At 39.7% G+C, this 27,947-nt stretch overlaps 1 protein-coding gene across 4 annotated transcripts in view; it reads right to left on the bottom strand.

Moving 5' to 3' along the window:
* Positions 1 to 20,617: 20,617 nt before the first annotated feature.
* Positions 20,618 to 27,947, bottom strand: part of foxj1b (forkhead box J1b) — a 44,273-nt gene continuing 36,943 nt past the window's right edge. For 3 of the 4 annotated variants that reach the window (XM_086063717.1, XM_086063715.1, XM_086063718.1), the window contains 3 exons: positions 27,298 to 27,433; positions 26,515 to 27,167; positions 20,618 to 24,051 (listed from right to left, as the gene is read on the bottom strand). In XM_086063717.1, the coding sequence (XP_085919843.1) occupies positions 23,203 to 24,051; positions 26,515 to 27,114 (1,449 nt within the window). In that variant the 5' untranslated portion in view covers positions 27,115 to 27,167; positions 27,298 to 27,433 and the 3' untranslated portion in view covers positions 20,618 to 23,202. The remainder of the gene's footprint in view (positions 24,052 to 26,514; positions 27,168 to 27,297; positions 27,434 to 27,947) is intronic. The other variant, XM_086063716.1, reaches the window with a different exon arrangement.

The raw sequence follows: 27,947 nt of genomic DNA, 5'->3' as shown, positions 1-27,947 counted from the left end.
AATCGCATGACTTTACTAGTTAACTCACGATTAATCACAGATTTTATATCTGTTCTAATACAATGAAAAAAATCTAGGTTTTCATACTCTTGTTAACAAAAGTGGGAAAAAATGTTAAACTAATAGAAATAGTTAAAATGAATTTTTGACGTCTATAGCAGTCAATGGCAGTGAATGAGTTAACGTTAAATTGTGCGAATACTGTAAGTAATGTGAAATCAGACGATATATATACCCCGGGAAGTGTGAATTTTTTAATAAATTATTATTATTAATATAAGTTGACATTTGAATGGTGTAAATCGAAAGTATTATGTGGGAGTTGTTACATGACAAAAAAGTGTGGCGAATATAAATCACAATAACATATGTGGGAAAGCTCGTTCCCAATGAAGTTGCGGATAATTGTTTGCCCCTTTGGTCTATAAGCTCAGTTCAGCACCTGCAGTTTTGTATGGAAAGTGGTGTAAATCTTGCTTTGTGACGAGCAAATTAATGAAATGGCTAGTTCCTCCACGTCAATAAATCATTCCCCCAAATCCAGTTTGACGATCAGCACATCATTATTTCGTATACAGCAGCAGGCTTTTAACCTGGAAACAATGGAGACCCCTTTGTAAAATGTCATATTTATCAAAATAACAATTGTCAGACACAATGCATTTGTCATCTGGCTGTCTTGAGAGGGGAGGCCAGAGAAAGGGTTAAAAGCTTCTGTCTGCCCGATAATCCTCCAGCGCTAAAAGCCCTTCAGAAAGACGTGACGTGTGTGAGGTAATCAGTAAAAGATTCAAGTGTGCCGGAGCGACTGTGTACACCCACACACATCAGTGAATGGACAAAAAGGGAGGGAAAAGACAGAGTAGAGGAGGGAAGAGGAGAATAAACACTTGCACCCTCTTTCCTCCCTCTTGTTCAACCGCCGTTTCTCCTCCTCGCTTGTTTGCTTACTTCCTGCTGCCTCGGTGCAGCGTGAGAGTCATTCTCGCAGGTTTGAAGTTCTCTCGCCTTCAAGCACGCGTCACCGATCAAAAGATGGTGAATACGCGTTTCTCCGAGGTGTTGAATTCCTCCCCATCTTTTCGGTAGCTCTACCTGTTACTTTCACACGGAAACACCTGTGTGACTGATATAGAATGGCATCTTACATACATTAGCGCAAAAGGTCAAAACTACAGATTTTGATCAACTATTAACTCCTTCACTGCCATTGACGGCTATAGACGTCAAAAATTAATTTATCTATTTATATTAGTTTAACATTTTTTTTCCACTTTTGTTAACAAAAGTATGAAAACCTAGATTTTTTTTTTTATTGTACATTTAGAACAGATACAAAATTTGTGATTGATTGTGAGTTAACTAGGGAAGTCATGCAATTAATTATGATTACAAATTGTAATCGCCTGACGCCCCAAATTTTTAATAATCTTTTCTTTTCTTTTTAAATTCATTCATTGCCATTGACGGCTATAGACGTCAAAAATTCATTTTATCTATTTATATTAGTTTAACATTTTTTTCCACTTTTGTTAACAAGAGTATGAAAACCTAGAATTTTTTTTTTATTGTACATTTAGAACAGATATAGAATTTGTGATTAATTGTTAACTAATGAAGTCATGCGATTAATTACAATTAAAAATGTTAATCGCCTGTTGCCCCCTAATTAATTTTTTTTTTTTTAATGAATTTATGGCAGTGAATGAGTTAATAACAGTTATTATTTGTGATAATTCCACTCTGACTTGGTGTGTAAGTGAGTGAATGAAACTTTAAGGCGGTACAATTACTAAATAAGTGGACCCTTTGTCTCAGTGTTATTGAATTTCGTCTTTGCATACAAAAGAAGAAAGCATGTGAAACCTCCATGCACACACACATACACACACCTCTGTGCCAACTGTACTTTGCGGGTAGTTGGCCTCTTCTCCACAGCCTCCCGGAGGAGCGGAGATGTTAACTAGCATTGTTGGGGGTCTGAGCCGAGTGGTGGTGTTTAATAGCTCATGATTACTCTGGAGAGGGGAGCCCATAATTACAACCACAAATGATTTCACGCCCCTCGCCCCCTCCATGAGCTCTGATCCTAATCACAGGGAAGCACAGAAGGGGTGTAGCAGAGGAATTGGAGCTTGGACAAAAGAGGTTCCCCCTTTGTTTGCCGACAGGAAACGGTAAACATGAAATGTCGAGTAATGGAAAATAAAAATTAAAAATGAAATAAAATAAATAATAAATACAATTATCTATTAATGTATTTTAAATATAATTTAAATATTACATTATATATATATAAATAAATATATATAAATAACTAAAGGTGTGCATCTCTCCACAAAAGATGATATAATATTGTTTTCGAAACACAGGGTGTGAAACAATTCAACGACGGTTCGATTTGAAAGTGGAACGGTTCAACTCAGTGGGATTTGATTCGATATGGTACGACTCAATCTATATACAGTATATATGGTGGGGGGTGGATATTTTCGTGCGTCCTACTTTTCAGTTTTTTATTTATTTTTTTTATTTTTTTTAAATATCAGAAGTTTCATTATGCTTTATGATTGTGTCACAAAAAAAATCAAATTTTCTATATTTATTTGAAGCCTGAAATGTGGCAAAAGGTTTAATTCAAGGGGGTTAATACTTTTGCAAGGCACTGTATAAAATGTTATATGTGTGTTTAAAAAAAATATTACACCATTGCATCAGTTATTTCAGTTAGTCATTGTATGGTTGTTGAGAGTCAAGCTTTTACACTAATGGTATTGTGCATCAAAATTAAGCATTTACGTTATTGTGCTAATGCTGAGAGACATTTTCACTCATCTATCAAATTATACTGTTCCTTATTAAAGCATATTTCTTATCATAGGAATGCTGAACGGCAAGCATCCATACTCATCGCAGTACATCCAAAATAATTGTCTTGTGTTAATGCCATTCATGAAATTATTCTCATTACGTGAAAGTTGAAAGTCAAGCATTCACACTCAATTGATCATCAAAAATGGATTGTGTGAATGCTGAGAAACAAGCATTCTAATTTCATTCATAATGTGTGTCAAAATATATTTTTCTTATTGGGTGTATACTGATGAAGAAACATTTCACTAATGCGATTGTCAATGAAAATATATATGTGTTGTTGTTATGAGAATGCTGAGAGGCAAGCTAATTGTTATTTTTGTTACCTTTTGAATGCTGAGACAAGCATCCTTAAGTGTATTACATCAATTTGTCTTATTGAGAAACTACGGAATTAAAAAAGATAGGGTTTATCTTTTTCTTATTGTGTGAGTTTTGAATGACAAACATTCTCACAAATGCTGTTGCGCTTCATGCGAGATGTTCCTATTGGTTAAATGCTGAGAGACAAACATTCCCAAATAATGTTGTGTCTCATGTATATTTCTTGAGTGTATATTTCTAAGACTTCTTCATCATCCACTCATCATTGACAAAAAAAAAACAATGTAGCAAAGATGCCTCAGAATTGCTGTGCTGATGTCATCCATAACCGATACATTGTTAGTCCTCGATTCAATCCTTTCTTTTGATTTGTTCCCCGTGCTTAGCAACAGCATTAAGCAGAACGCACATGCAATTTTTAGCCGGTAATCCCAATTTCTCGTCAGTTACTCACCAAGCAAAATTAGAGCCACCATTTACGCAACATAACCCCTCACAATAGGACGCACCGCTTCTGCCAGTATTCTCTAATAAAGCCTCGTGACGTCAATCTTCTGAGGCTTTATTTGTCATTCCTCCTTTTATGTCCACTTCTTTCAACAGTTAAATGTAGATGACTGGCTTCCAAATGTGAGACAATAAAAGCACAAAAAGGACGCCTTTTTTTTTTAAACGTTTCCACCAGTTTAACGTCTTTTTAACTTTTGTTGATCGTGGGCATGACCGTCAGGCAGCAGACGTACAGCTGCACATGCAATGCAAAGGCTTCACAATCAAAGTGAGTTAGCATTCTGCCCGCATGGCCCGTTTGCCCGTGCCATGCCAGCCAGCCAGCTAGGCACACAAACGCACAATGGCCAGACTACATGTCCTTAAAGGAGGTCCAGACAAACAGAGGAATGTTGGGAGAGGACGGCGCAATGCGTACGTCTGCCCACATCAGCCGGCCCTCAATAGAGATTGGCCAGGAACGCGTAAACTGGCACCGCGGGAGTGAAATAGTAAAATGGCTCTTCTCTTCTTCACTTTTATTGTGACTCTTAAATCTGAAAGGGAAAATGCTGGGGCCTAAACCGATTTCTGACACCTAAGCCAAGAACTGACTCGCATTTGCATTTTACTGCTGCGCCGAGCAATCGGTTCATTTCAACGTCTCTTCGAAAACAACGAACAATAGCGTGAGCGAGACGTGGTAGGAATATTTTAATTAGCTCAGTTTGTCTATTTGTTCAAAAGTTGCTAATCTAAGAAATTTTATATATTTTCTTGCTACTAGAAAGCAGCTATATTTCATAGTAGTACAGTGGTACCTCGGAGTTTGAACACAATTCGTTCCTGTGAAGTGTTCACAGTCTGAATTGTTCAACCTCCAAAACATTTTTTCTCATAGGAAATAATGTAAATGCAATTAATCCGTTCCCAAGCTCCAAAACCAGAGAATTCCTATTTTAATTTATATTTATGTTAAAAAAAAAAACATGTACACCATATACAGTATTTAAATAAATTAAAATACCTTACCTTTTTTGGTGTGATGGCCTCAGTGGATGAAAAATACTATGTTAATGAATGCATGCTTTAGTTAGTGTATTTTACATTGGGCATATTGTTAGACTGCCAAGGGGTCCTTGTGCGCTGTTTAGCATCAGGCACGTTGTTGAACAGCTAAGGGGGGGTCCTTGTGCCAGTATTTACGAAAGTAGTTACATTGGCGAGATAAACTCCTTCCTAAATCCGATTTGTACGAGTTCCGAGACGTTCGAACTCCGAGGTTCCACTTTACCTTGATTGTGTGCCAACTTGGGTGTTCCTAGAGTTACGAGCTTGGTCGATTTTTTGATTTTTTTTCTCCTGTATGTTTTTATCCAATTTTTGGTTACAAACGAGGTTCGCTTGAGCGAAGTAAAAAAAATAAGAATTAGTCCCGCCTCCAATGGACTTTCAGCCATTTATTAAACGTCACAAACACAAAATGGAAACACACACATGGAGCATGAAGAAGACTTATTACTCTTTGTGAGGAGATAGTCTTAGTTTAATGAAGCAGCAAAACCCACCCGTTTTTTTTATCCATCTCCGGGGGCGGCCATTTTGTCACTTGCCGTCGAATGAAAATGACATCACAGTTGCTCAGTGCTCAGCTGATGACCAATGACGGCTCACCTGTTTTCTGAGTTTGGTCATGTGACGTTCGCAAACTGAGCCGTGATTGGTCATTACCTGAACGCTGAGCAACTATGATGTCATTTTTAGACAAAATGGCCGCCCCTTGAGATGAATAAGAATGGGCAGATTTTGCTGCTTAAGTCATATTCCACACATGCAATATTTATCAGAATCTTGTGTTAAGACTAGTGGGGCTACATAGGACATATTTATGTAAAGAAAGTTTTTGGGTTGATTTCCCTTTTTATACACACATATATAAACATTCACATAACAACAAACAATATGGGATTATGAGAATATATTTGCATACAAATCTTTTCTTTCTTATCTACTGCAGCAACACTGCTTGTTAATTATGTTTTGTCTTGAGATGTTTGAGGTTACACATTCAGTTATTTTTTTTTCTCCAGCTTTCTTACCCTTCTATTGCGTTTTTCCTTCACCTGTTCCCGGCGGAGGCATGGGCACGCGTTGTTCTCCAGTGGCTAATTTGACTGTTCTCCTTGCCAGGCCTGTGTGTGCAGCACTTCTCCCTTGCTAGCTGCTGTTACACAACATAGCTCTTGCTTCTACAGTACATACAAACACCTCACTTGCCATACATCATGTACACAAGCACACATACGAGCTTACAATCACAGGCTAGATGTGGGTCATTATCTGTTTTTTGTTTTTTTAAAGCATTTCATTCATATATTCGGATGTACTATTGCATCAGCATGTTTGTGGTTCGTAATGATTATAAAAATAAAAATAAAAGGATTTGTTGTGATGTTATATGCGTTACTGGTAAAGATGATTACAAGATAAGGTCACTGTGTGTCTCGTCCTCCTTGTGGCTCTCCGCCTGACTAACAGGCGTACGGGCATGAAGCTGAGGCTAAGCAGCGATTGGTTCCAGCAGGCAGAGTCTAATCAGCCATCAAGCATGAGGCCCTGAAGTGGCTCCGACAAGCAGGGACACAGCGCACTCACCACGTAATGCATATGTATTTACAGACACAAATCGCATGCAAATGGGAAGTCAAACGCCAAAGGCCACGCGTTGGTGAATATGCATTAAAGCATCAGACATACAAACTGATAGCTATCATTGCGTTCTAATGGGACTGCTTTGAACCCAGCAGCAGAGCACAGGAAGTACTTTTGCAAGGTGGTAGCGCACGCACACACAATGCTGATGCCTTACCTGTCAGAGGCAGGTGTGGTCTCAGAAGACCCAATCAGTTTTAATTAACCCCTTGTGGTGGAGGTTGGATGTCGTGGGGGAGGGAGGAGGTGGAGGGTAGTGTGGGTGAGAACAAGAAAACCAAGCGAGGAGAAATTTCTGGTTGTCATCAGAAGGAGGCGTGGGTGAGAAATGGGAATTCAGGCATGAACAAAGAGGCTGGGTCTTTAAAAAATTGAAGTGTAAAATAATAGAATAGAGGTTAGCACATCTGCCTTCCAGTCAGGAGGTCCCAGTTTTTTATTTTTGTGCTGACTTTTCATTATCTTCTTGACCACATTCTGCCTATAGCTAGCTAGCTAGTTATCTAGTATCTTTCTATCTATCCTCTATCGAGCTACCTAGCTAGCTAGTATCTATCACTTCATCAAGCCGTTTTTCAATATCAAAAATGGCGAGTACTGTCACATGAACTCGACAAGTAGACCGTAATCGAGGGCGTACAGTCTCTTTCCGTAAAATGATAAAAGGGGACAAGAACTTACAAGCATGAGTACTTTCCTCAACCATTTTGATATCAGCAGAAACTGAAGAGTAAAAAAGTGGAATAGAGGTTATGGTTAGCACATCTGCTTTCCAGTCGAGAGGTCTCAGGTTTAAATTTTTGTGTGGAGTTTGCATTTACATTTCAGCTTCCTCCCACATTCTCTCTAGCTAGCTAGCTAGCTAGCTAGTTATTTTTGTATCGTTCTACTTTTCTTCTATCTGCAGTATCTAGCTAGCTAGCTGTTTCTCAATACCAAGAATGCATACTACATGTAAACTCGGCAAGTACGGTTTTCTGAAGAACTTGAAGAATGGTCTTCTTAGGAACGTACTCAAGAATGACAGTCTTTGTAATTGGAACCACTGTGTACTTACTGCCGACATGCGCATTACTCGCTAATGCTCAATGCTATCTTGTTTGACTCTTTAACAGCGCTAACTAAGTCAGTGTAGTTCACTCACCATTATCCAACCTTTTTTTGTTCAGTCCTGACAGCTAACCAGCTCAGTGATCTAGTGGTAGAGTGTCCACCCTGAGACTGTGAGGTTGTGGGTTCAATCCCTGGTCGGGTCATACCAAATACTATAAAAATGGGACCCATTGCTTAACACTCAGCGTTAAGGGTTAGAATTGGGGGGGGGGGTTAGATCACCAAATGATTCCCGCGCGTGGTCCCTGCTGCTGCTCACCGCTCCCTCAAGGGATGGGTCAAATGGGTGTGACAATCAGTGGTACTTTAACTTTAACTGTTGGAAGCTGGCTGTGTCGTTCACCTCGCGCCGGTCACACATTGTTACAGTGGAAATGTACCGCTAGAAAGCTCAGCTTGCGTTGATAGTAGGACTACATTTCCCATGACTCTTAGGTGCAAAAGCAGGACGTAGTTGTGACTGATGACGTTTTACGGGATCATAAGGACAAGCTAGTATTTATGTAGAATAGAACTTAATCATCTTTACTCGTCATGTACACACACACATATGAAATTCGACATCTGCACTTGACCCATCACTGTCGTGGACTCTGTAAAAACGTCAAAAAGTACAACAGCACTAGGGTCACCTTCTTTTCTTGATTTGGCATGATAAATAACTAAACACATTTGTCAACCATCCACCTCAGTGAATCAGAAGGTTTTTGGGGTGTCATTTTCACACACTAGACACACACAGACACATAGGCGTATTCATTATTGAAAGGTGCGTGGTTAGAGTGATCAAGACTTGGCAGATAGGGTGTCGCGTCACTGTCATCCTTGCGTAATTAGAGGTGACTTCCTGATAGCATAGTGAGGTCATGTCATGTCATGGCCATCAAGCAGGTGTGGTTGTGAGTCGCCGTTAGGTAAAGCAACGGCTCTATTACAGTCAGAGCACCATTGTGTGCCCATCATGAAGTCTTCCATGAGACACTATTGCAGGTAGACCCATCTGAAGGAAAAGCTAGATTAGAATGCATAAATGCATATCTGCATAAATCTTGTGTGTCTGAACCTACCCGACGACATGTCTGTCAAAAGTGTGTGCGTGTGCGCTGTATAGCTCCCCCGGTGCTTCAGTGCTTCACAAAGCAAATCGCAGCTAATCAAATAAGAGCCCTCAGTAGTGTGCAGACATTGCGAGAAGAATGGAAGAACGGTTTGTGTGTGATGTGTGAAGGAGGGGGTGGTAATACATCGACTTTAAGAGGTCTTGGATAATACACGGGGGTGGAAGGATACACACCTGCACAACCTAGCATGGATGGCTGGATTGTTGTCACTCATACACACATGCATTTAGTTCAAACTCACATATTTTATCTAAAGTTCTTTGCAATATCCTTGACTTTGGAGATCTTTCATTAGTGGCCTTGTGAAAGATTTTTAGGTTTGGCTGATGGCTTGATTTGGAGTTGAGAGCCAATCCATATTAGGTACAAAAATGATACTTTTGAGCATGGGTGTCCAAGCTCGGTCCTGGAGGGCCGGAGTCCTGCAGGTTTTGGATGTTTCCCTGCTCCAACGTACCCGTTCCAATCAACAGGATCGTTATCAGGTTTGATGATGAGCTTCAGCTGTGTTGGAGAAGAGAAACATCCAAAACCTGCAGGACTACCGGCCCTCAAAGACCGAGTTTGGACACCACTGCTTCTTGAGGCACAGTCCATGAACTGGTGTTGGACAAAGACCCCAAAAGTGGCAAACACAAACCAGACGACTGTCATAGTACTAAGACTGACCTGTAAGAGCCAGCACGGTTCTTTACAAAGAAAAAGAAAACACATCAGTCAGAAGTAGCAAATCAAGGTCCAGAAAGTGAAAACTCACAATTTGACTTTAGCCACAGGTATGGGGTAAATGAACTCCGGGAGCCACCTCAGGCATTAGTGGGTGTGTCAATGAATTTTGAGCATCCGTCATTCATTAATCGTCAACAGTCCTTCCGTCATCGTCAATCTGTTAATATTTCGAGCTGAATCAAATTGTAATCGTCAATCTGTCATGCCTCAGCGAAAGTCAGTATTGACCGAATGCCCACCTTTGGTATTAGTATAGGTGGAAATAGAAGAAGCTAGGGTAATTGTTAGCTTATCTGGCTACCACATTGCAGTTGCAAACTCTTCTCCTTGACGTTTCCATTTTGAAGATTACCCTGTGAGACACGGGATACAAACACTCAACAGAACCAGTCGATCCTCTGTTTGTGTCTGACAACAGCAAACATTTTAGGCTGCTTCCTAGTTTGTTATCGTTCTGTTTCAAGTCACGTGTTGACTACCAGAGGTGTCAAATCAAGGCCCAGAGAGTAAAAACCCTGCCACGGTTCAACAGGCCACCGGTTGAGGAAAAGCACCTGTGGCTGAAGCCAAACTCTGGCAGGGTTTTTATTTTCTGGACCTGGATTTGACACATCTGCTATCGAGGGGCAACCAACTCTCTTGAGTCGAACAGCTATTGGGTCATAAAATTTGGAATTCTACCAATATTTCTGAGAATGAGACACTTCCAAAGAATCTACAGACATTAGTAAATGTCGCTGTTCAGGATACGTCGTTTGAATTCTTCTCATTAAACAGCTGAAAGATTATCAATAGGAAACTGATCTTGTGCTAAGCTCCTTCTTTGGGCGTTACTAGACCCTATTTGGCTCTTCAAATAGGGAAAAAACTGATTCCAAATCTGAACCAACTGGAGGTCAACTTGCATCACAGAACAGATTGTGTTGGACCTCAGAGATGGAGAATATTCAGTCACTTCAGGGCAAAATCTTTACAAGCTCCCAAAGCTTGAGCCCGAAGAACTTACCGTACTCACACCACGAACTTTATCGCTACAGTCGAAAAGTACTCCTACTGGACAACGTTTTTTCTCTGCTGCCTGGCACCGATAGTGACGCTGTGTGAGTGGCAGAGTTCCAGCATTGGCCTGCCTCGCTTTTGACACACTCACCCTCCTGACACACTGCCCTGTTGCTCCATCCACTTGCTGGGATTGTTGTACCTCAAAAGGCAGTGTGCAATTGTATCTGTGTGTTTGTGTGTGTGCTTGTGGCAGCTGTGTGCCCTCCTCCTGTCTGCCTGCTGGACAATCAGCCGCTCCCCTTGCGACCACAGAGACCAAAGACACGGGACAGGAATGTCTTTCAGTTGCCGATCGGCGGACAACAAAATACGACCCATATATTCCGAAACGTACACATTGCTTTATAAACTGAGGATTTTGAATCCAAATATTACGGGAACAGGGTTGTTAGTTTGGAAAGTCCTTGGACATTTTAATGTTCAAGTGGTGCCTGCAAATTGAAGGTAATTCAAGGCTTAATCTTAGACCAGGTCTATCAAGCGTAAATGCCAGGAAGTAAATGAAGACACTTTTAGGGTTTGTTTTCCCCAACTTGGATGAACTGATATAAGAGGTATTCCACACTAAAACAAGAAGATACAGTGGTACCTTGGCTTGGTTGAAGTGATAAAGAGTGACAGTGCACAAGCAGTCAAACACGCAAATACAAAATAAGAATCCTTACAAGTACTGCAGTAGGCCAAAACTCACGTCCAGACACCCACACGACCAGCTATGTTCTTGACATCACTCACTAGGCCACGCCCCTTAAGGACATTTAGGGGAGACCGGGGCTAGTTGTATCACTTTTTGTACTTGTATATATTTCTTGGAATCAATACATTATATATAAACAAAATGTATACCAGATGAAAGACCAAAATCTTAGGTATAGTTTTTGCATTGATGTCATTTTCATACTTTGTGTCAGCGCAGAGTTATAAGCCATCAAATAGAGGCAGTGAACATGTGACATGTTGCCCCACCAATGGGTAAGTTGTCACACCTAATAGGGTAAGATGTCACACTGGATTTTGCAACTAATAAAACAAGGACAAAATTATCCATGGTCTCCTGGGTTTTTGTGTGTTAGTTTTTTTTTACAGCCAGATAAATAGTTTATCATTGATTTTGACAATTTACCATAGTCATTGAGCAAACTTTAACATAAAATAGTATGAAATAGATTAAAGTCCTTAGGAGCTGCAGGCATGTAGGCCATAGCTCTCAGCTTCAAATGCCTGTTTTTCTTCTCTTAAACTGAAAATGTGAAATTCTATTCAATTTAAACAAATAAAGCATTTTGGTTAGTGGATGAATGGTTCATCATGAAACTTAAACCAGTCCTGACATGTGGGCATACTGTAGTTCCAACAACTGGAAAATCTATTTTTAAACAATGAAACCAAACCTGGCAAACTAATTTTACTCACTCTTCAGACTCATCATCTGAAGAACAATTCTGGCATACCTAAACAGAGTTGCCAGAGGTGCAATTTTCATTGTCCCATTCTTTGCATATGTGACAACAGTTGCCGCAAACTACCATGTTGGCTAATACTTGCTAAATTAGCTTAAAACAGAGCAGTGACTGAGGCATGACAAGATGCCCGAATCTCTCCTGTAATGAGTCCACATGATTTGCTGCAAGAATTCGTCTATGTACGACGCCTGTTTCAAAATATCTGAGGTTGAATTTTTTTTTAACTTTGGGTTGTGCAAAACAGACAACTGGCACTCATCCCGGCTCACAATGTGCTATTCTCTTCTCAGACAGTACACAACCCCTGACCATTTATACAAATAAAACTAGTATTCTACTTTTTTGTTGCACCCTCTGGTGGACAAGAAAATTGCAATGTGACAACTTACCCGTCATACAACTATCCCCGGTCTCCCAAATAAGATTTTTTTTTTAACTGCTCTATCAGTGGAAGTAAGAACTTTCAAGCCATCCATTTTCTATAGCACTTATCCTCATTAGGGTCATAGGTCAGCTGGAGACTGTTCTGCTGACTTTTGTTTGTGAGAACGTGTACACCGTCGACTGGTTGTCAGCCAATCACAGGGCACGTTCTGTATAGACAAACAACCAATCAAACTCTCGTTCATACCTAAGGACAATTAAGACTCTTCAATTAACCTAATTGTTTTTTTTAATGTGGTGGTAGCCAGGAGACATATTAACTCTAAGAAAGGCCAAAGTCAAGATTCAAACCTTGAATTTCCGAAATGTGAAGCAGACACACCGTGATGCCCTATAATGGAACCTCCGAAGTAAAGTGCCCCTGAAACGATACAGTTTAGAATGTGACAATATTTTCTGGAAAAATACACCTTCAAAATCCCACAAAATTTAAAAATGACAAATAATAAAAATAATAATTTTAAAAATTAAAAAAAATTAAAAAAAATTAATGTATATTTTACAATAAAATATATATATTTTTTAATGTATTAATGCCATTTTTAAAAAATTCAATGGGGGAAATGGATTTAAAAAGATTTAAAATGGGACGTCTGGAAAATTAGATTCAGGGGAACAAGAGAAGAAAAAAAACATGGCCAGTGTATTTGCAATTGCAATATGAAGCAACATGGTTATTGAGGCAAGAAAAGCATAACATATTGCATTAAGAGCATTACAATGAGATGCAATGTCATATAGTGATTTGATTTCATCCGAAACACAACACAATATCATCAGTACAATACCGTACAGCGGTGATGATAACACGCGACACCTGTCATCTTGCCAACACAACAACAACAAGAGGCTGCCCCCACATGCACAACACAATGGAGTGGGCGCTGTTCACAGTCAAATGAAGCCTAATTCCACAATATGCATGAATTACAATCTATGTTCACTGCTCAGAAGGTTTTCCACTAGACTGCCCTGGAAGTCCTTGGAAAGCAACGCAGGACTAATGGAAAAACACCACATGGACAAAAGTATTGAGACTACTGCCATCGACAGGAAGTGAACATATAAAATATGACCATTTCACAAATTCATACATAGCTATGTATTAGGGACACAAATAAATATATTTTTAGAGGTGGTGTAATAATCAGAGGGAAAAAACTCATAAATTGATGAGAAATAAAACTCGCAGATTTGTGACATTACTCCAAGTTTTTTCTCAGAATATTACTACCCCCATCTCTAAATTTGGTTTTATTTTACGTGGCCCGAGTTTATTTCTCTGTATTTTTTCTGTAAATTTGTGAGTTTTTTCTCTCCCAAATTTGCCATTTTATAATGTCACAATTCTGCAAGTTTTTTCCCATAAATTTGTGTTGTTTTTTCCTCACAAATTTGCCACTTTATAATGTCACAAATTTGCGAGTTTTTTTCTTGTAAATGTGTGTCTTTTCTCACAAATGTGACACTTTATAAATTCACAAATTGCAAGTTTTTTTCTCGTAAATTTGTGAGTTTTTTTCTCAGAGTATTACCTCCATCTCCAAATTTATTTATTTTTTACGTGGTCCTAATATGGCTTTTTTTTCGCGCAAATTTGGCGCTTTAGAATGGCACAAATCTGCAAGTTTATTTCTCATAAATTTCTGATTTATTTTTTGCCGCAATTTTGCTACTTTATAATGTCACAAAACTGCAAGGTTTTTTTTCTGTTAAGTTGTGAGGTTTTTTTCTCCTAAATTGGCCATTTTATAATGTCAACAATCTTCAAATTTTTTTCTCACAAATTTGTGAGTTTTTTCTCAGAGTATTACCCCTCATCTCAAATTTTTATTTTTATTTTTACGTGGTCCTAATAAGCCGAGGGAGGGGGGGTGGGGGTTTCGGGGTTTCGCGCAAATTTCCTACTTTATAATGTCACAGAACTGCACTCTTTTTTTTGGTGTAAATTTGTGAGTTTTTTCTTATATATATATATACATATATATATATTTAAAAATATATATATATATTTTTTATTTTATTTTATTTTTTATTTTTATTTTTTTGCATGGCCCTAATACACCGTCGTAATTACTGGTAATACCATTTATTTGGCTGTCCGCTAAGAGTTGAAGCCAACACTCAAATTTGATGAATTAATTTGATTCACAATTGATAAACTGATTAGTGGGGTGAGGTGTGCTCCTCATTGAACATCTAATTCCGAATCCACACATAGCACTGACTGATTTAAACAATAGGAGAAAACATCCATGATCCAGAGCCCAAAAAGGCTAAAGATGAACTGAGCCTATTTACGCTTAAAGATCCCCCACACTTGTGGCTAATTGCCATCTGTGTGCAGTTTTGTTTGTGCTCATTTGCACACGTGCATTTGTGCGCTGGACGTGCGGCGAATGAATCAAATTAGCACATCAAAACTGAAACTAAATCTGGAGGGTTTTTGTTTGGGTTTATTGACAAACTGGAAACCCAGATTTCATTAGCTGTTGCTTAATTCAGAGAAATGAACCCTCCCCCCGCTCTAAAGCTGTCTATACCCTACCTTCTGTTGAGAGCTACTCTACTTCAATTAGCTGCTTCTTGTTTTCTGTAAACACGAGCATGTGCACATTTTGTCCTGTGGCTCTCGAAGACCACATGAGTCATCGTCTCCCTTTTGCTTCCTTTTCCAAATAACCATATGTAGGGTGGGATATTATATACAAATTCTTTACTCTTTTCAAAATAGACTTGAACAAAGCAGCATTGTGAAAGCTGAAAACACTAGAATTTTTTTTTTTTAAGTGTGTTGCAAAAAGTCTTGTGTTGCATAGAATGTATCATAATTAAATTACAACAACAATAGAGCAGCGAATTAATAAGTACAGTAAATTTGCTACCCAGAACAACAGATGACATAATTGATTACATGGATGATCACAGGAAACCCAAATAACTATCTTAATGAGTGCTTGGTTTAAATCATACTCAATATGAAGTCGAAAAATTAGATTACATTTTGGTCCAATTCCAATGGATTGCCCTAGAGAGTTAAAGCAGTACTGGAAAATAATAACGACCACAAAAAATATTGATATTTTCGGCATTTTCACTTAGGGGTGTACTCACTTTTGTTGTCGGGATTTTAGCTATTAAGGTCTGTATTGTGAGTTATTTTAAGGGAACAATACATTTACACTGACTACATTCACATGCAGTCAATATTTGGGTTAAGGTCAAAATTCAGTTTTTTGAAACATTCGGGATAACGAGTTACTCCCGCATACAGCACATGGGGCGATCAAAACCTCGACGCATGAACAATGATGCCATTACTACGCAAACAGACATCAATTCCGCTTTTAACTACTACGGTCAATAAAATAAATTTTTATTCATGATTCTATTTTAAAATCAATTATCCTATGAGTGATCAGCGGTACACTCTCGTCTTCCCCAAGATCTAGTGTTACATTAGCTTAAGCTAAAGGGTTAGCAATCGCGATTAGCATTAGCGCGATTAGCATTAGCGCGCTAGCGATTACATTTAAGGTAAACAAACACTAACTACCAGTTAGTTCACACATACATTATTATATCTACATTACACATGTAATGTTTTTTTTAAAGCCACTTACAAATGATGCTTCAACAACAATCCATGAGTAAATGAGTGGAGCTGCCTGTTGAGCTCAATAACTTCCTATCAAATGCGTGCTTCTGCAAAAAAAAAAGATCTGTAGCCGGCGTAGCTTTGAGGCAGACATTTTTAGTCAACCTATTTTTTAATTTGTTATGCAGGCAGAAGAACATTACGTGAAATCAGCGTATTCAAGTTAGGCGAACGACAACGTAAGATGGCCGCCGCGCATACAAGTAGTTCCTGTACTCAAAAGACCAAGAATAGAGCATGCGCAGAACACAAACCAAAGTTCGGGTCAAAGGAGGTACCCTAATTGTGTTTATATGACCAAATAGAAACCCACGGGTTATGTTCAAGTTTTTGCACATTGCCAATATTCGGGTTTTGAAAGGCTTATTGATTGCCTGTAAACGTAGTCACTGTTATTAAGCTGTTCACTGGGTACTTTTCATTGCGTCATTTCTAACGGTTTAGATTTTCAGCGTTTTCGATTTTAAAATGATAGGATCTATTTGTGCAATAATTGCTCCAAAAAGCAGGTACAAACAGGAGTAATGGGTTTATCTGGAGACTGTACACTCGTTAGCATTACATGCCTAAACAAAACAGACTTTGAAATTGTGCTTCCCGGCGAAGTCCCTCCTCTTCTGCCAATAATGGATAGCCCGACTGTTGAATGTCATTCCAGTCTTTTCCTTTATCAATATGTGATGAGAGCTTGGAAACAAGAGCTGGATGACAATTTCCCACTGGCTCAAAGAGGTTAAGGTTACCTGCAAGGTTCTTTTTGTGATGAATGAAAAAGACAAGGGATTTTATGAGTTCATGCGCCATTCAGGAAATGCCATTTATCTGCAATCTAGCATGTATCTGCCTGTAATCGATGGCGCTCAGAGGATACGCCAAGGCTATAAAACAGACTTTGGACATTTTCTCACCAGCAGTCCTAGCTTTGTGCCGCAATAAGGGGTCTAATTAGAGAGGGACCCCCATCATGTGTCTTATCTGCTCCTCCCCTTGAATGGCTCTTTGGCTATCCCCAATAAATAGGGAATTGAAGCCTCTGTCAACATGTCACATTGAGAGGGGCTCTTCTTTAGCAAAGCTGGCTGACTCTGTTTATGTGTGACTCTAATCAGGCTCGGTCCAGAGGGTGCCATGATGGCAATAAACGACCGCATATTCCATCTTCTGCTCTCTTTCTGCCTTTTCCCACCTCTGTGACCAACACACAAACACACACACACACACACACACATGGGCTGGAGGTTATAAGCCATTAAAAGCCGGCAGCGATGGCCCAGCTTGTTTCTCCTTTTTTGAGCAAAGTCCGCGTGCTGGGCAGTCCCGGCCTCTCATCCAATGGCCTCGTGAATAGAACCACGGGGCTCTGGCTCCACAGAGATAGTGTTATCTGGGCCACCACGGGGCCCCCGCAGCCGCCGAGTACACACACATCAGCAAGGGGCTCGGACAAAGAAACCCGCGGCGCTACACAAATATTCCGGGTGTGTAATGAAACGGCACACGGGACACAGACGGTGAAAATGGGGGGAAATTAGCGCTTGACTTTTTCAGCCTCTCATCTCGATCGTGACATTATTCCTCGCTTGGAATGAGCTGCCACAGTATCAGCTGGTTATTGCGCACACTCACGCTGAGAACTTGAATCCGACTGTAGTCGTGCCATGCTGTTTCGAGGAATCTGAATTATTCCACCCATTCCTGGAGATCTCCACACATGACCTGCCGCCACCGGGAGCCGCAGGCCAGCCAGCAATTTCAATTAAAAAGAGATTTGGGGTGGAAAAGCGCATTTTCGTATAACGCGGCTTGGGAAGAGGTGGTCGCTTCGGGAGAGCTATTCCAACAGGAATGACGCATTACTGGGCGACCTGATAGACAAAAGATGGAATGAAATGGAGGGGAAGAATATAATAAAGCAATTTTCCCCCAGCAAATTGCAAATGGATAATTACCATCATTACTGACCATAATTTGCCATGCTTAATAGAGCGATCTGTCTCCCGAATAGTGAAGCACACTTCATAAAGTTTGAATCTACTTAAAGCAACAATATGTAATCATTCACCTTGTAATGGTGCTTCCCAAATCAGGTTGATGGCTTATAACAAGAATAGCATACATCATGCCATGGCAACCTTGAATCACCTACTTCAGTGGACCAGCTTGAAAAACTCTTATATCTGAACAAATTCAAACATACCCTACTCACAAAAATAATAAAATACTCAGCTTTAAGGTGGTGAACTTCATTAGACCTTCAGCAAAATTCACAACAGGTGTTTGATACTCTTCCAGTCACTCTTCTAGTCCGTTGCAACCTGCTGATGGCTAACGGTCAAACGATTCAAGATTTTTATTTTTTTTTTGTAATCGACTACCACGTGATGATAGTTGAGTTGAAGTCGATTCGCTGATGATGTAATTGATATTTGTCGAGGACAATACAGTGGTCCTCAATGTTTTTGGATCGGGTTCACATAAATTTACATTTCGACTGAATGGGATTAAAAACAATTGAGCAAAACAATGTTTTTTAAAGGGAAAAAATTGTGCTGTGAAGCGATTAAATCTTTTTAACTAATTAATCGCAGTGTCCCATAATTAATCGCAATTAATCGCATTTTTCGACTATTTGCCTTATAAGTGTTAACTCATTGATTAATCACAAAATAAATCATTGCATTAATCATGTAATAATGCCGATTAATCACACTATTAATTTAGACTGAATGAGATTAAAAACAATTTAGCAAATTAAAAAATATTTTAAAATGGTGCTGTGAAGTCATTAAATCTTTTTAACTAATTAATCGCACAGTGTCCTGTAATTAATCGCGATTAAAAGCATTTTAAAACTATTTTCTATGAAACTCGTAACTAGTGCTGTCAAAATGAAAGTGTTAACTCATTGATTAATCACAAAAAAAAACATTGCATTAATCGCGTATTAACGCAGATTAATCATACTATTAATTTTGACCGCAGATGATCCTTTAGTTGACAGCGGATGGTTACGTTAAGGGGAGCACAGGTTGTTTGAGCATTAAACATAACTACATGCATTAAAGTAAAGCGTTTAATAAATGTTTGCATATGACATTCAGAATATTTGTTCGTCAAACTATTGGGGTCTTTTTTTTCTTTATTATTATTATGCAAGTAATTAACTCATTAGAAAAAGAGGAGGATGAGCATGCGCAGTTGATAAAAAAAAAGTTGAAGATGTCCTCATAACAATGTTCGAAAGCATGACCACGTAACAGGTGCTCTTCAAATTTGGCGGGCAAAATATGTTGATAAAAAAACTCTTTAGTTAAGCGATTAATCGTGATTAATCAAAAATTCTAAAATGTGATTAATCTGATTAAAATTTTTAAACGTTTACAGCTCTAATTGTAACAGATATTTACTTGAGTAAAATCTTGGAATTCATGTAAAATAATCAAGTACATACTATATTTCATTAAAATACTGTTCTAATAGTGTTCGTTAATCCTTGAGTACGATTCATTTCCTGTAAAATACAACTGTTGAATAAAACTTTCAAAACTGAGTCAGTGTTCCTGTTCATGTTTCCTCTTCAACAAGTTGGCGGGCGCGTCTAGACTGGTCTAGTGGGCTGTCATATTTTGGGGCCGATGCGGTGCTATTTATATTCCTCCATTTTGCCCCAATTTAGAGGGAGCAGCAACTGAACCAATCAACATCGGTGGCAAAGCCATGTGGTAGCCAGGGGTGATCTAAAGTCATATCTGAATACAAGTTGTATTTGAGTCTGTCTTTAGAAGTTGTTTATGTTTACTTTAATGTGTTCCTGACAGTATATTATGTGTTGAGTAATGTTCTGGAAATGTGTGCATTTTAAATGTCATGTTGTGGCTATCAACAGCAGAATTTTCAGACAATATTTTTTCCAATTTTCATTGAATTTGTCTCCCTGCAATAATCCCAAAAAGAGAATTTCCTGCCTTTTTTTCAGCAATGACAATTTCCTCGGGATTTGTCTTCTCTGGCACTCTTTTACTGGGGAGGAAGTCAGCATTGATACAGTAAGTACTCTTTGCCATTGTTCATTGTTTACAAGAGTTAAGTGAAACCTGTAAATTGGCGTGGTAACACTCTTTTCACACATTAGCCAATCACAATGGCCATTCGCCACCAACCTGCCTCCTCCTTTGGTGTTTTTCTCTCTTCTTTTGAAGTTAATGTCAGTTAAAAAACAGTCATCTTTGCCAGCAGCTGGACTTAAGTTTGAAGCAGAAGTTTGTCAGCAACAAACTTTTTAATCACAAATTTACTGATCGCACATGAGCAAGTAGATGCAGAATGATAACATTTAGAGGTAGTCTGGAGCACTAGATATGATTTAATTGGTATCCGTTACTACAAGCTAATAGCTATTAGCTAACGTTGAGTCAAGCCACATGAAAACAAACACTTAAAGACTACACATAAAGTAATGAGAAGAGATAGAAGAGCTAGTGAAGCTGCTGTCAAGCTCATGTCCACGAAATAAATTCTGGTGGTAGTTGCTAGCATGTAAACAGAGGACCTAGCAAGTTGCAAATAGAGAAATGAGATGAGCCCCACATAGTCACCTGACATTTCATGGGTATATTTCACAAGGCAAGGACACCTTTGCATTCTCATTTTCTTTAATTGACACCATGTATTGCATCGAAGCATGGTTGCATGTTCAAACAGCTCTTTTAAAAAAGTACAAAGGAAACAACATTGTAAGAGTAAAGAAGAATTGATCCATACATCAATGGCCTTTTCGTGTTGAGGTTCTATAGCCTAACTAGTCTGTCGATCTCAATCCAACAGCATTATTATTCTCATACATGTTCAAAACGATGTGATTAAAGAGTTCATAAGACAAACCCAAATTATAAAATAAAATAAAAGATCAAACTAAAGAAACAGTATCACCCAGTGACAAGAACTGTGAATCAACCAATGACCTGCATATGTTTTTATCAAAAGAATTTGGCGAAATATAATTAACACATGCAAATTATATGCAACTGTAGTTCATTTATATACAAGATTTTTTTTTATCCATTATTGCAATAGTCTAATGACAACTAGGGCCTGATTTACTACTAACTTAACTACTAACTGGACACAACCAGGATTGTGTCTTGCCAATTGAGGCTGCGGGAGAAAACATGCCAAAAATAATTAGTGCGACATATCGTCTATTCAGCAACTCTACAGAATATACTGATATGCATGACTTCACAAGAAGGAGTCATGCCAAATCTTAGTCGATCTAACGGACAATCATTTTTAGTAATTGGTCCTGAACTCTCCCAGGTCAGTTTTCCAGGTGTTCTCTCCCAAGTTTTAAATGCAATGTTAATGTTTGGATTAGTGATGGGGAAAATGAAGCTTCATGAAGCACTTGCAATATTTTTGACTCCTCTAGATGGTTCTCTTGGTTTAAAGATAAAGGCAATGGAAATTGACTAAAATTCCACTGCATATTTTAACCAAAGGAGAGCCATCTAGAGGAGTCAAAAAATATCACAAAAAGCTTCATGAAGCTACATTTTGTCCATCACTAGTTTGGTTACTTGTGCGTACTATTTCTACGCACTTGCGGAGAGTTAGATCAAACAATGCATGGGCTTCCCGTAAATCATCATAGTGATTGCTTTTCTGTAATGCTGTAATGTGTTTCCACTGACACTTCCAATTCCATCACTTGGAACTTGGGATATTCGTAAAGATATCAAAACCACGCACAAAATCTCCGATAGCAAACACACAATTAATTCATCTTAGTAAATCAGGCCCTTAAGAGTTGCATTCAGTAAACCTAACTTCAACTGAATACCAGGGGAAATAAATGGTAACATCCTGAATATTAGACATCTAGATCTGCTGCCTATCAAAGTGCATAATGTTTGACTGACAAACAAGGCAATTCATTTTACATCTGCAACCCTTTAGAGTGTAGAAGAGTGGCAAACGTTCCTGCTTTGTTATATACTGTAGTGAATATATTAATATATAGTAACGTCATAGGTGACTTGACTGCTAAATTCAGACTATATATTTTAAAGTTAAATGCATCTTTCATCGGCAAACAGCATAGACATTTGAGATGGCATTTTAGATGTTTTACTGCACTGTTAGTTAAAAAAAAAAATCCAGTTGAATGCTAATGTAGCAAAATAGAATCCTGGTATCTTCTCACTTTCGTACAGTGTTCAGTCATGGAGAGTGCTTTTTTTTAGTTTTGGGTGGTCCGGTCCTGCCATTGTTCGCTTATAGTCCACACAAAAAATGGCTGCAGTCCATTAAACTTTGATGGAACACCCCACACTTCATTTTCTTCCGTATAGTTTCTTGAAAAACTTTCACTGTATGTATTAAACGTTCAACCTGGTTCATGAGTTAGCAATTTTCAAATCAAAGCTGTTTCATGTCCTACAGCACAGCGTGGGATAAAAGACCACACGATTGCTGCTAAATGTGTATCAGTCTTTCCCTACTTTTGGGAGAGCTGAGCAGATATATCAAATCCAGGTCCAGAAGGTAAAAATCCTGCCACAGTTTGGCTTTAGCCACAGGAGCTTTTACTTTCTGAACCTTGATTTGCTAGTGCTGGACAAATGAAGCTTCATGAAACACTTGAGATATTTTTTCCTCCTCTAGATGGCACTTTGTTTAAAGATGCAGTGAACATTTTATCCATCCCCATTGCACTAGCCTTTATATTTAAACCAAGAGCACCATCTAGAGGAGTGAATTTTTGTGCTTCATGAGGCTTAATTTTCCCACCACTATAATTTGTCTCCTCTGAAGCTAAGTAAAAGTCAACATGTGTGGTGCTATTATGTTTGAATACAAAGACAATATAAAAGGTTGATCCTTGGGCTGGAAATGAAGCTTCATGAAACACTTGCGATATTTTTTCCTCCTCTAGATGGCACTTTTGGTTTAAAAATGTAGTGGAAATTGAATCCATTTGCATTGCACTAGTCTTTATATTTAAACCAAGCGCACCATCTAGAGGAGTAAAAAAGTGCTTTGTGAAGCTTCATGATGCTTCATTTTCCCACCACTGCGATTTGTCTCCTCTGGAAGCTAAGTAAAAGTCAACATGTGTGGTGCTATTATGTTTGAATACAAAGACAATAAAAGGTTGATCCTTGGACTGGAAATCAGGCTTTCATCAGATATAAATGGAACCGGGAGTCAATGATCACAGATAGGCCTCGACCCGTTCCCATGGTTGCATCTCCATAAAGAAGCCCTCATACAGGCCAAAGCTCTGATCCAGAGTCAGTGGAGTAGCCTGCACCTCCTCCTTAATCTCCTCCCAGGACACCACCTCCTCCGGCTGCTCCTGGAACAGCGAGGAGGCCTCTTCGAAATTTTGCAGCTGATTATGACACTCCAGGAGTTGATCTTGTCCGTCCAGCTGCTGCGGATGCTGCGGCGGCAAAAGCAGCTCCGTCATGTTGAGGGCCGAGGCGACGCTCATGTCCAGATAGGCGTAGGACGACTGGGAGTGGTTCAGGTGCTGGCTCGTTCCCATGAGGTCGCCTGCGCCGCACCAGTGGCCCAGCCCGGCCGACTGCTGCCTCCCCTGCATGGTAACCTCCATCTCACAGCCCAGCGAATTCAACGCCGTGTTGAGGTCCAAATCCTCAAAGGTGCTACAGTTCCCGCTCAGGACGTCATCAAAAATGGACGTCAGGTCGAAATCCCCCCTCAGGATGTCTGCTTTTGGAGCCTCGGTCGCCAAAAGAGGGGACTCGGTCGCCCTTGTTGCCTTGCTGTTGTTCTTCCTTTTACTGCCGATATCCTTGCCGCTTTGGTAAGGGCAGCTATTGTGGCTACTTGGAACCAATTTGCTCTCTCTGTGAACACCCCCACTATTATTGTTGTAGTTGTTTGCAGACATCCTCCTGCGTTTGAAGATGCCATTGACAAACATGTCGGCATACTGAGGATCGATCTGCCAGAAGCCTCCTTTGCCAGGCTCGTCCTTCTGTCTGGGAACCTTCTTGAAACACTTGTTCAGGGACAGGTTGTGGCGGATCGAGTTCTGCGAAAAACAGAAGGAACATTTCAGCGACAGTGGAAGAGTGCTGAGGTGTGACACAAACACCTCCTGGGACTTTTTCTCCCAAAGGAATTATATTTGACACAATCAGTACAGTGGTCACTTTTACTTTCTGGACCCGGATTTCCCTTTTCGGAGGTTTATCGTTAGTGCCTCAATTCTATAGATAATCTTTAAACTTTAATTTGTCTATGCATTTACAGTGGAACCTCGATTTAACGGACATGAAACCAACGGACCCAAGATTCAACAGAAAGAAGACCAAAAACGCCTCTTCTAAAGTATGTGTTAGTCTGCTAGTACCAGAATTGGCCACAATTTAGACTGGCCACGTGACTCCAGCTTGTGCTGCTCACATCATGGATACATTTGAAGTAGATTGTACATTTATTTAAAAATCTATATATATCTAGATCAAGATGATTTTATTGACTGATAAACAAGGAAATTCATATAAAAGAAAATTAGTTGAAATCCATAACAAATTAGCTTGTGCAGCCATCAACTTATAGAGCACATGTGTCAAGATCCGGTCCTTAAGAGCCTGAGTCCTGCATGTTTTCGAGGTTTTTCGATTCCAACATACCTGATTCAATGATCAGGATAATTAGCATGCTCCTGCAGAGCTTGCTGATTAGCTTAAATATGAATCGGCTGTTTTGAGAACGTGGGAAATCTCTAAAACATGCAGGAATCAGGGCCTCGAGGACCGGACTTTGACACCACTGTTTTAGACCATGAAAATTGAACACCGCACTCAAAGGGTTTAAAAAAAATAAAATAAAAAACAGTTAATTAAAATCATCAATATCTGGATCCAGATATAATTTTTAATAAAAATATATATCTACTTAAAAAAATATTTCTGGATCCAGATGATTTTATTGACTGACAAACAAGGCAATCTGTATAAAAGAACTCCATAAGAAATTATCTTTAAAACACCCTACCAAGTATATTCTGTAGAGTAAATTTTCAGTGGCACAAAACAGACTCTGTTTTAGAGTAATATTTACACTTGGAAGAGAGTAAAAAGTAAAGTAGAGTGAAATCAAGAATTGAAGGAATAAAAAAAATAAAAGTCCCTCAAGGGTGGAGGAACGAACTTAAGACCTTCAGCTTGGGAAATAGCTGATCTACTCCCTGAGCCACGCAGCTCTTGCTGTGTGTTATTATATCACCCATGTCAGCTGGAATCTTTCTAACTCCATGTGACCAAAAACAATGTATTTGATCTCTTGGGGATAAGCAAACAGTAGGAGGGGCATAGCTCAGGTGGTAGTGTGGCAGTCTCCCAAGATGAAGGTTGTGAGTTCGTTCCTCAACCCTTGAGTGACTTTTATTTGTTATTCTTTCAATTCTTGATTTCACTCTATTCCTAGTGTAAATCTTCGCCTACTCTAAAACTGTGTCTATTTGGTCCTTATCTAAACAGTTAAATTTACTCTAAATAGAGGAAAAAATAAATAAAACAGGGTAATTAAAATCATCAATATGTGGACCCAGATATCGTTTTTAAAAAGACTACTACGTTAAAAAATATATCTGGATCCAGATGATTTTATTGATTGAACAAGGCAATCTGTGTAAAAGAAAAAATAGTTGAAAGCCATAAGAAACTCTCTTGTACAGGTATTTACTTTTAAACCATGAAAATTAAACACCGCACCCCAAGAATGAAGTCATTACAATCATGAATAAAATCTGAGTACAGTAAGTAATAATACACTATACATCTACTTGAAAATGTATCGACGATTGACGAAATAAAATTTAGTAAATGTAAAGCACCTTTTCTTCCAGTGAATCAGAACAATTTACTAATGTCGATTGGGTGTTTTAGTGCCACAAAAAAACAATTAGAAAATTGGCTCTAATGGAGTCCGTTAAATCAGGGTTCCACTGTACTTTGGTATGTGGGAAAGGAGAGCCTCAGTCACTAATACACCTTTTCACCATTTATTGAACGCCATATAACGTAAACACAGTGAGGTCACTCACGGACGTTAATTTTAGCCACAGCTCACACCCGAAACACTTACATGGAGATTTTTGTGTCCAAATATGTTTACAATATGTTTTAAATTAGCGTTTCATTTATTTGTATATGTTTTGCTCTTTGTGTTTGAAAGCAAATGCACCTAATGAGGCTTTTCCAGGAAGCTTGGTATTGTACTTTCAAAACATGATCATCTATGCTTAGCTGATATCTCTCAGGAGCCCTCATTAGCAAACACACTCAAGTGCTTCCTCCGCCCCTCACTGATGATAAAAATGTAAGTCACAAATTGTGTCATTTCAAAATGGTTTTGCCCCCAACACCCTCCTACAAGGATGGGGTGTCTGATGGTGACAGTAGAGTCAATTGCTCTTCTTCCCTCGCTCACACACTCATTTATCTGACTCATCAATAATATAGAAGCAAGGTTATCTGTTCTCGGTTACCTGCCAGCTGGGTTCCGCGTGTCTGTAGTAGCAGAAATTCTCCGTGATCCAGTTGTAGATGGTGGACAGAGTCACTTTGGGCTGCTTGCTGGCCTCCATGGCCATGCAGATGAGCGAGGCGTACGAATACGGAGGTTTGACTTTTGGGTTTGTCTTGTAGTCGACCTCCGCCGGCGGGCTGGCTTGGATCGGGATGGACTGGTACGCGCAATTGGAGTAGCGCAGAGCCAAAGTGGAGTCGCTGCCGGAGGTGACCGGACTGCCCAGGTAAAGAGGCATCCCGGTGGCGGCCGTGTCCCCGGCAGGGGGGCTGGAAGGGGAGTCGGTGCCCCCTCTGGGGAAGCGTTTGAGAAAAAGGTGCTGATGGGAGGAGGGGAAGGAGGAGGAGGAGGAGGAGGAGGAAGAGCAGCCCTGTGCCGCGGCCCCGCTTGGGCGCTCCGGGTCCGCGCTCACGATGGAGAAATTCTGCAGCCAGTGGAGGCTGGTGAGGCTGTCATCAAGGGGGGGAGAGTCGGATGCGATGACCTGCTCATCCGGGTACACCGGCAACCATTTCTCCTTAAACTTATTCGCATTGTCTGGGCTCGTCAGAACCGGCATCCTGGTTTCTTGCCGAATAATCAACAGATTGACATCTAAAGTTGCGCCTTATCCTGGAAGTGACATAAAGCACAATTAACACATAAATCAATAATCACGTGATACTCGCAAAGTCGTGCGTAAACCTAAATAAAGTCGCGTTTAAACGATTTAAAGATTCATCCAAATACTGGGCAATGTTACCTTTTCAGCTTTTATTTAGTAGATGCAGTGTGCGCACCTGTTGCAGCGCGTCCTGCCTCTTCAAGGACTCAAGTGGCGCATCGGGTCCGTGCGCAACAAGTGCATCGGGTGCAGGAGGAAAGACTCGCTTGGCTCTCTCCCGCAGCGCATGTAGAACCAGAAAAAAAGTGGGGGGGGGATAAAAAGCCACTTAGATCACTTCCATGTCGGCCCTGGTGAGCTTTGGAGTCAATACTGTTTAGCTGCTGCCGAGACAAGACGTGAGATGCAGAGGAGGAAGTACAATAAGATGCACGGAGAGCCCAGGCAAAGACGGCCCACCATTCCTCTGATTGGCTGTTTGGCCTTGCCCTTTCTCTCCTTCCCTCTGCCTCTTTTCAAATAGTCGATTTCCAGTTCACCTCCCTGCTTTTAAAGCCAGCGAAATTTGACCTGAGCGCCTCTTGCGCGCCACGCAGCCCGCTTTAAGATACGTAAGCACGCGTAAGAATACAAAGAAAAATTGCAAACTCGTTTTGGGCGTATAAGTTAGCCAGGTGTCCACATGGCATGTTGTCTAACCAGGTGTCCACATGGCATGTTGTCTAATAGGGAATCACTTAATACTGTTAAAAAAAAAAATCGACTTTATTTTTTTCATTTTTACTATA

This window comes from Leptonotus elevatus, chromosome 20, assembly GCF_054856555.1.
Source record: "Leptonotus elevatus isolate MCC_2025b chromosome 20, RoL_Lele_1.0, whole genome shotgun sequence".
Lineage (NCBI taxonomy): Eukaryota > Metazoa > Chordata > Actinopteri > Syngnathiformes > Syngnathidae > Leptonotus > Leptonotus elevatus.
The sequence above is the reverse complement of the archived record's forward strand: the minus strand, read 5'-3'. Positions and strand labels throughout refer to the sequence as shown.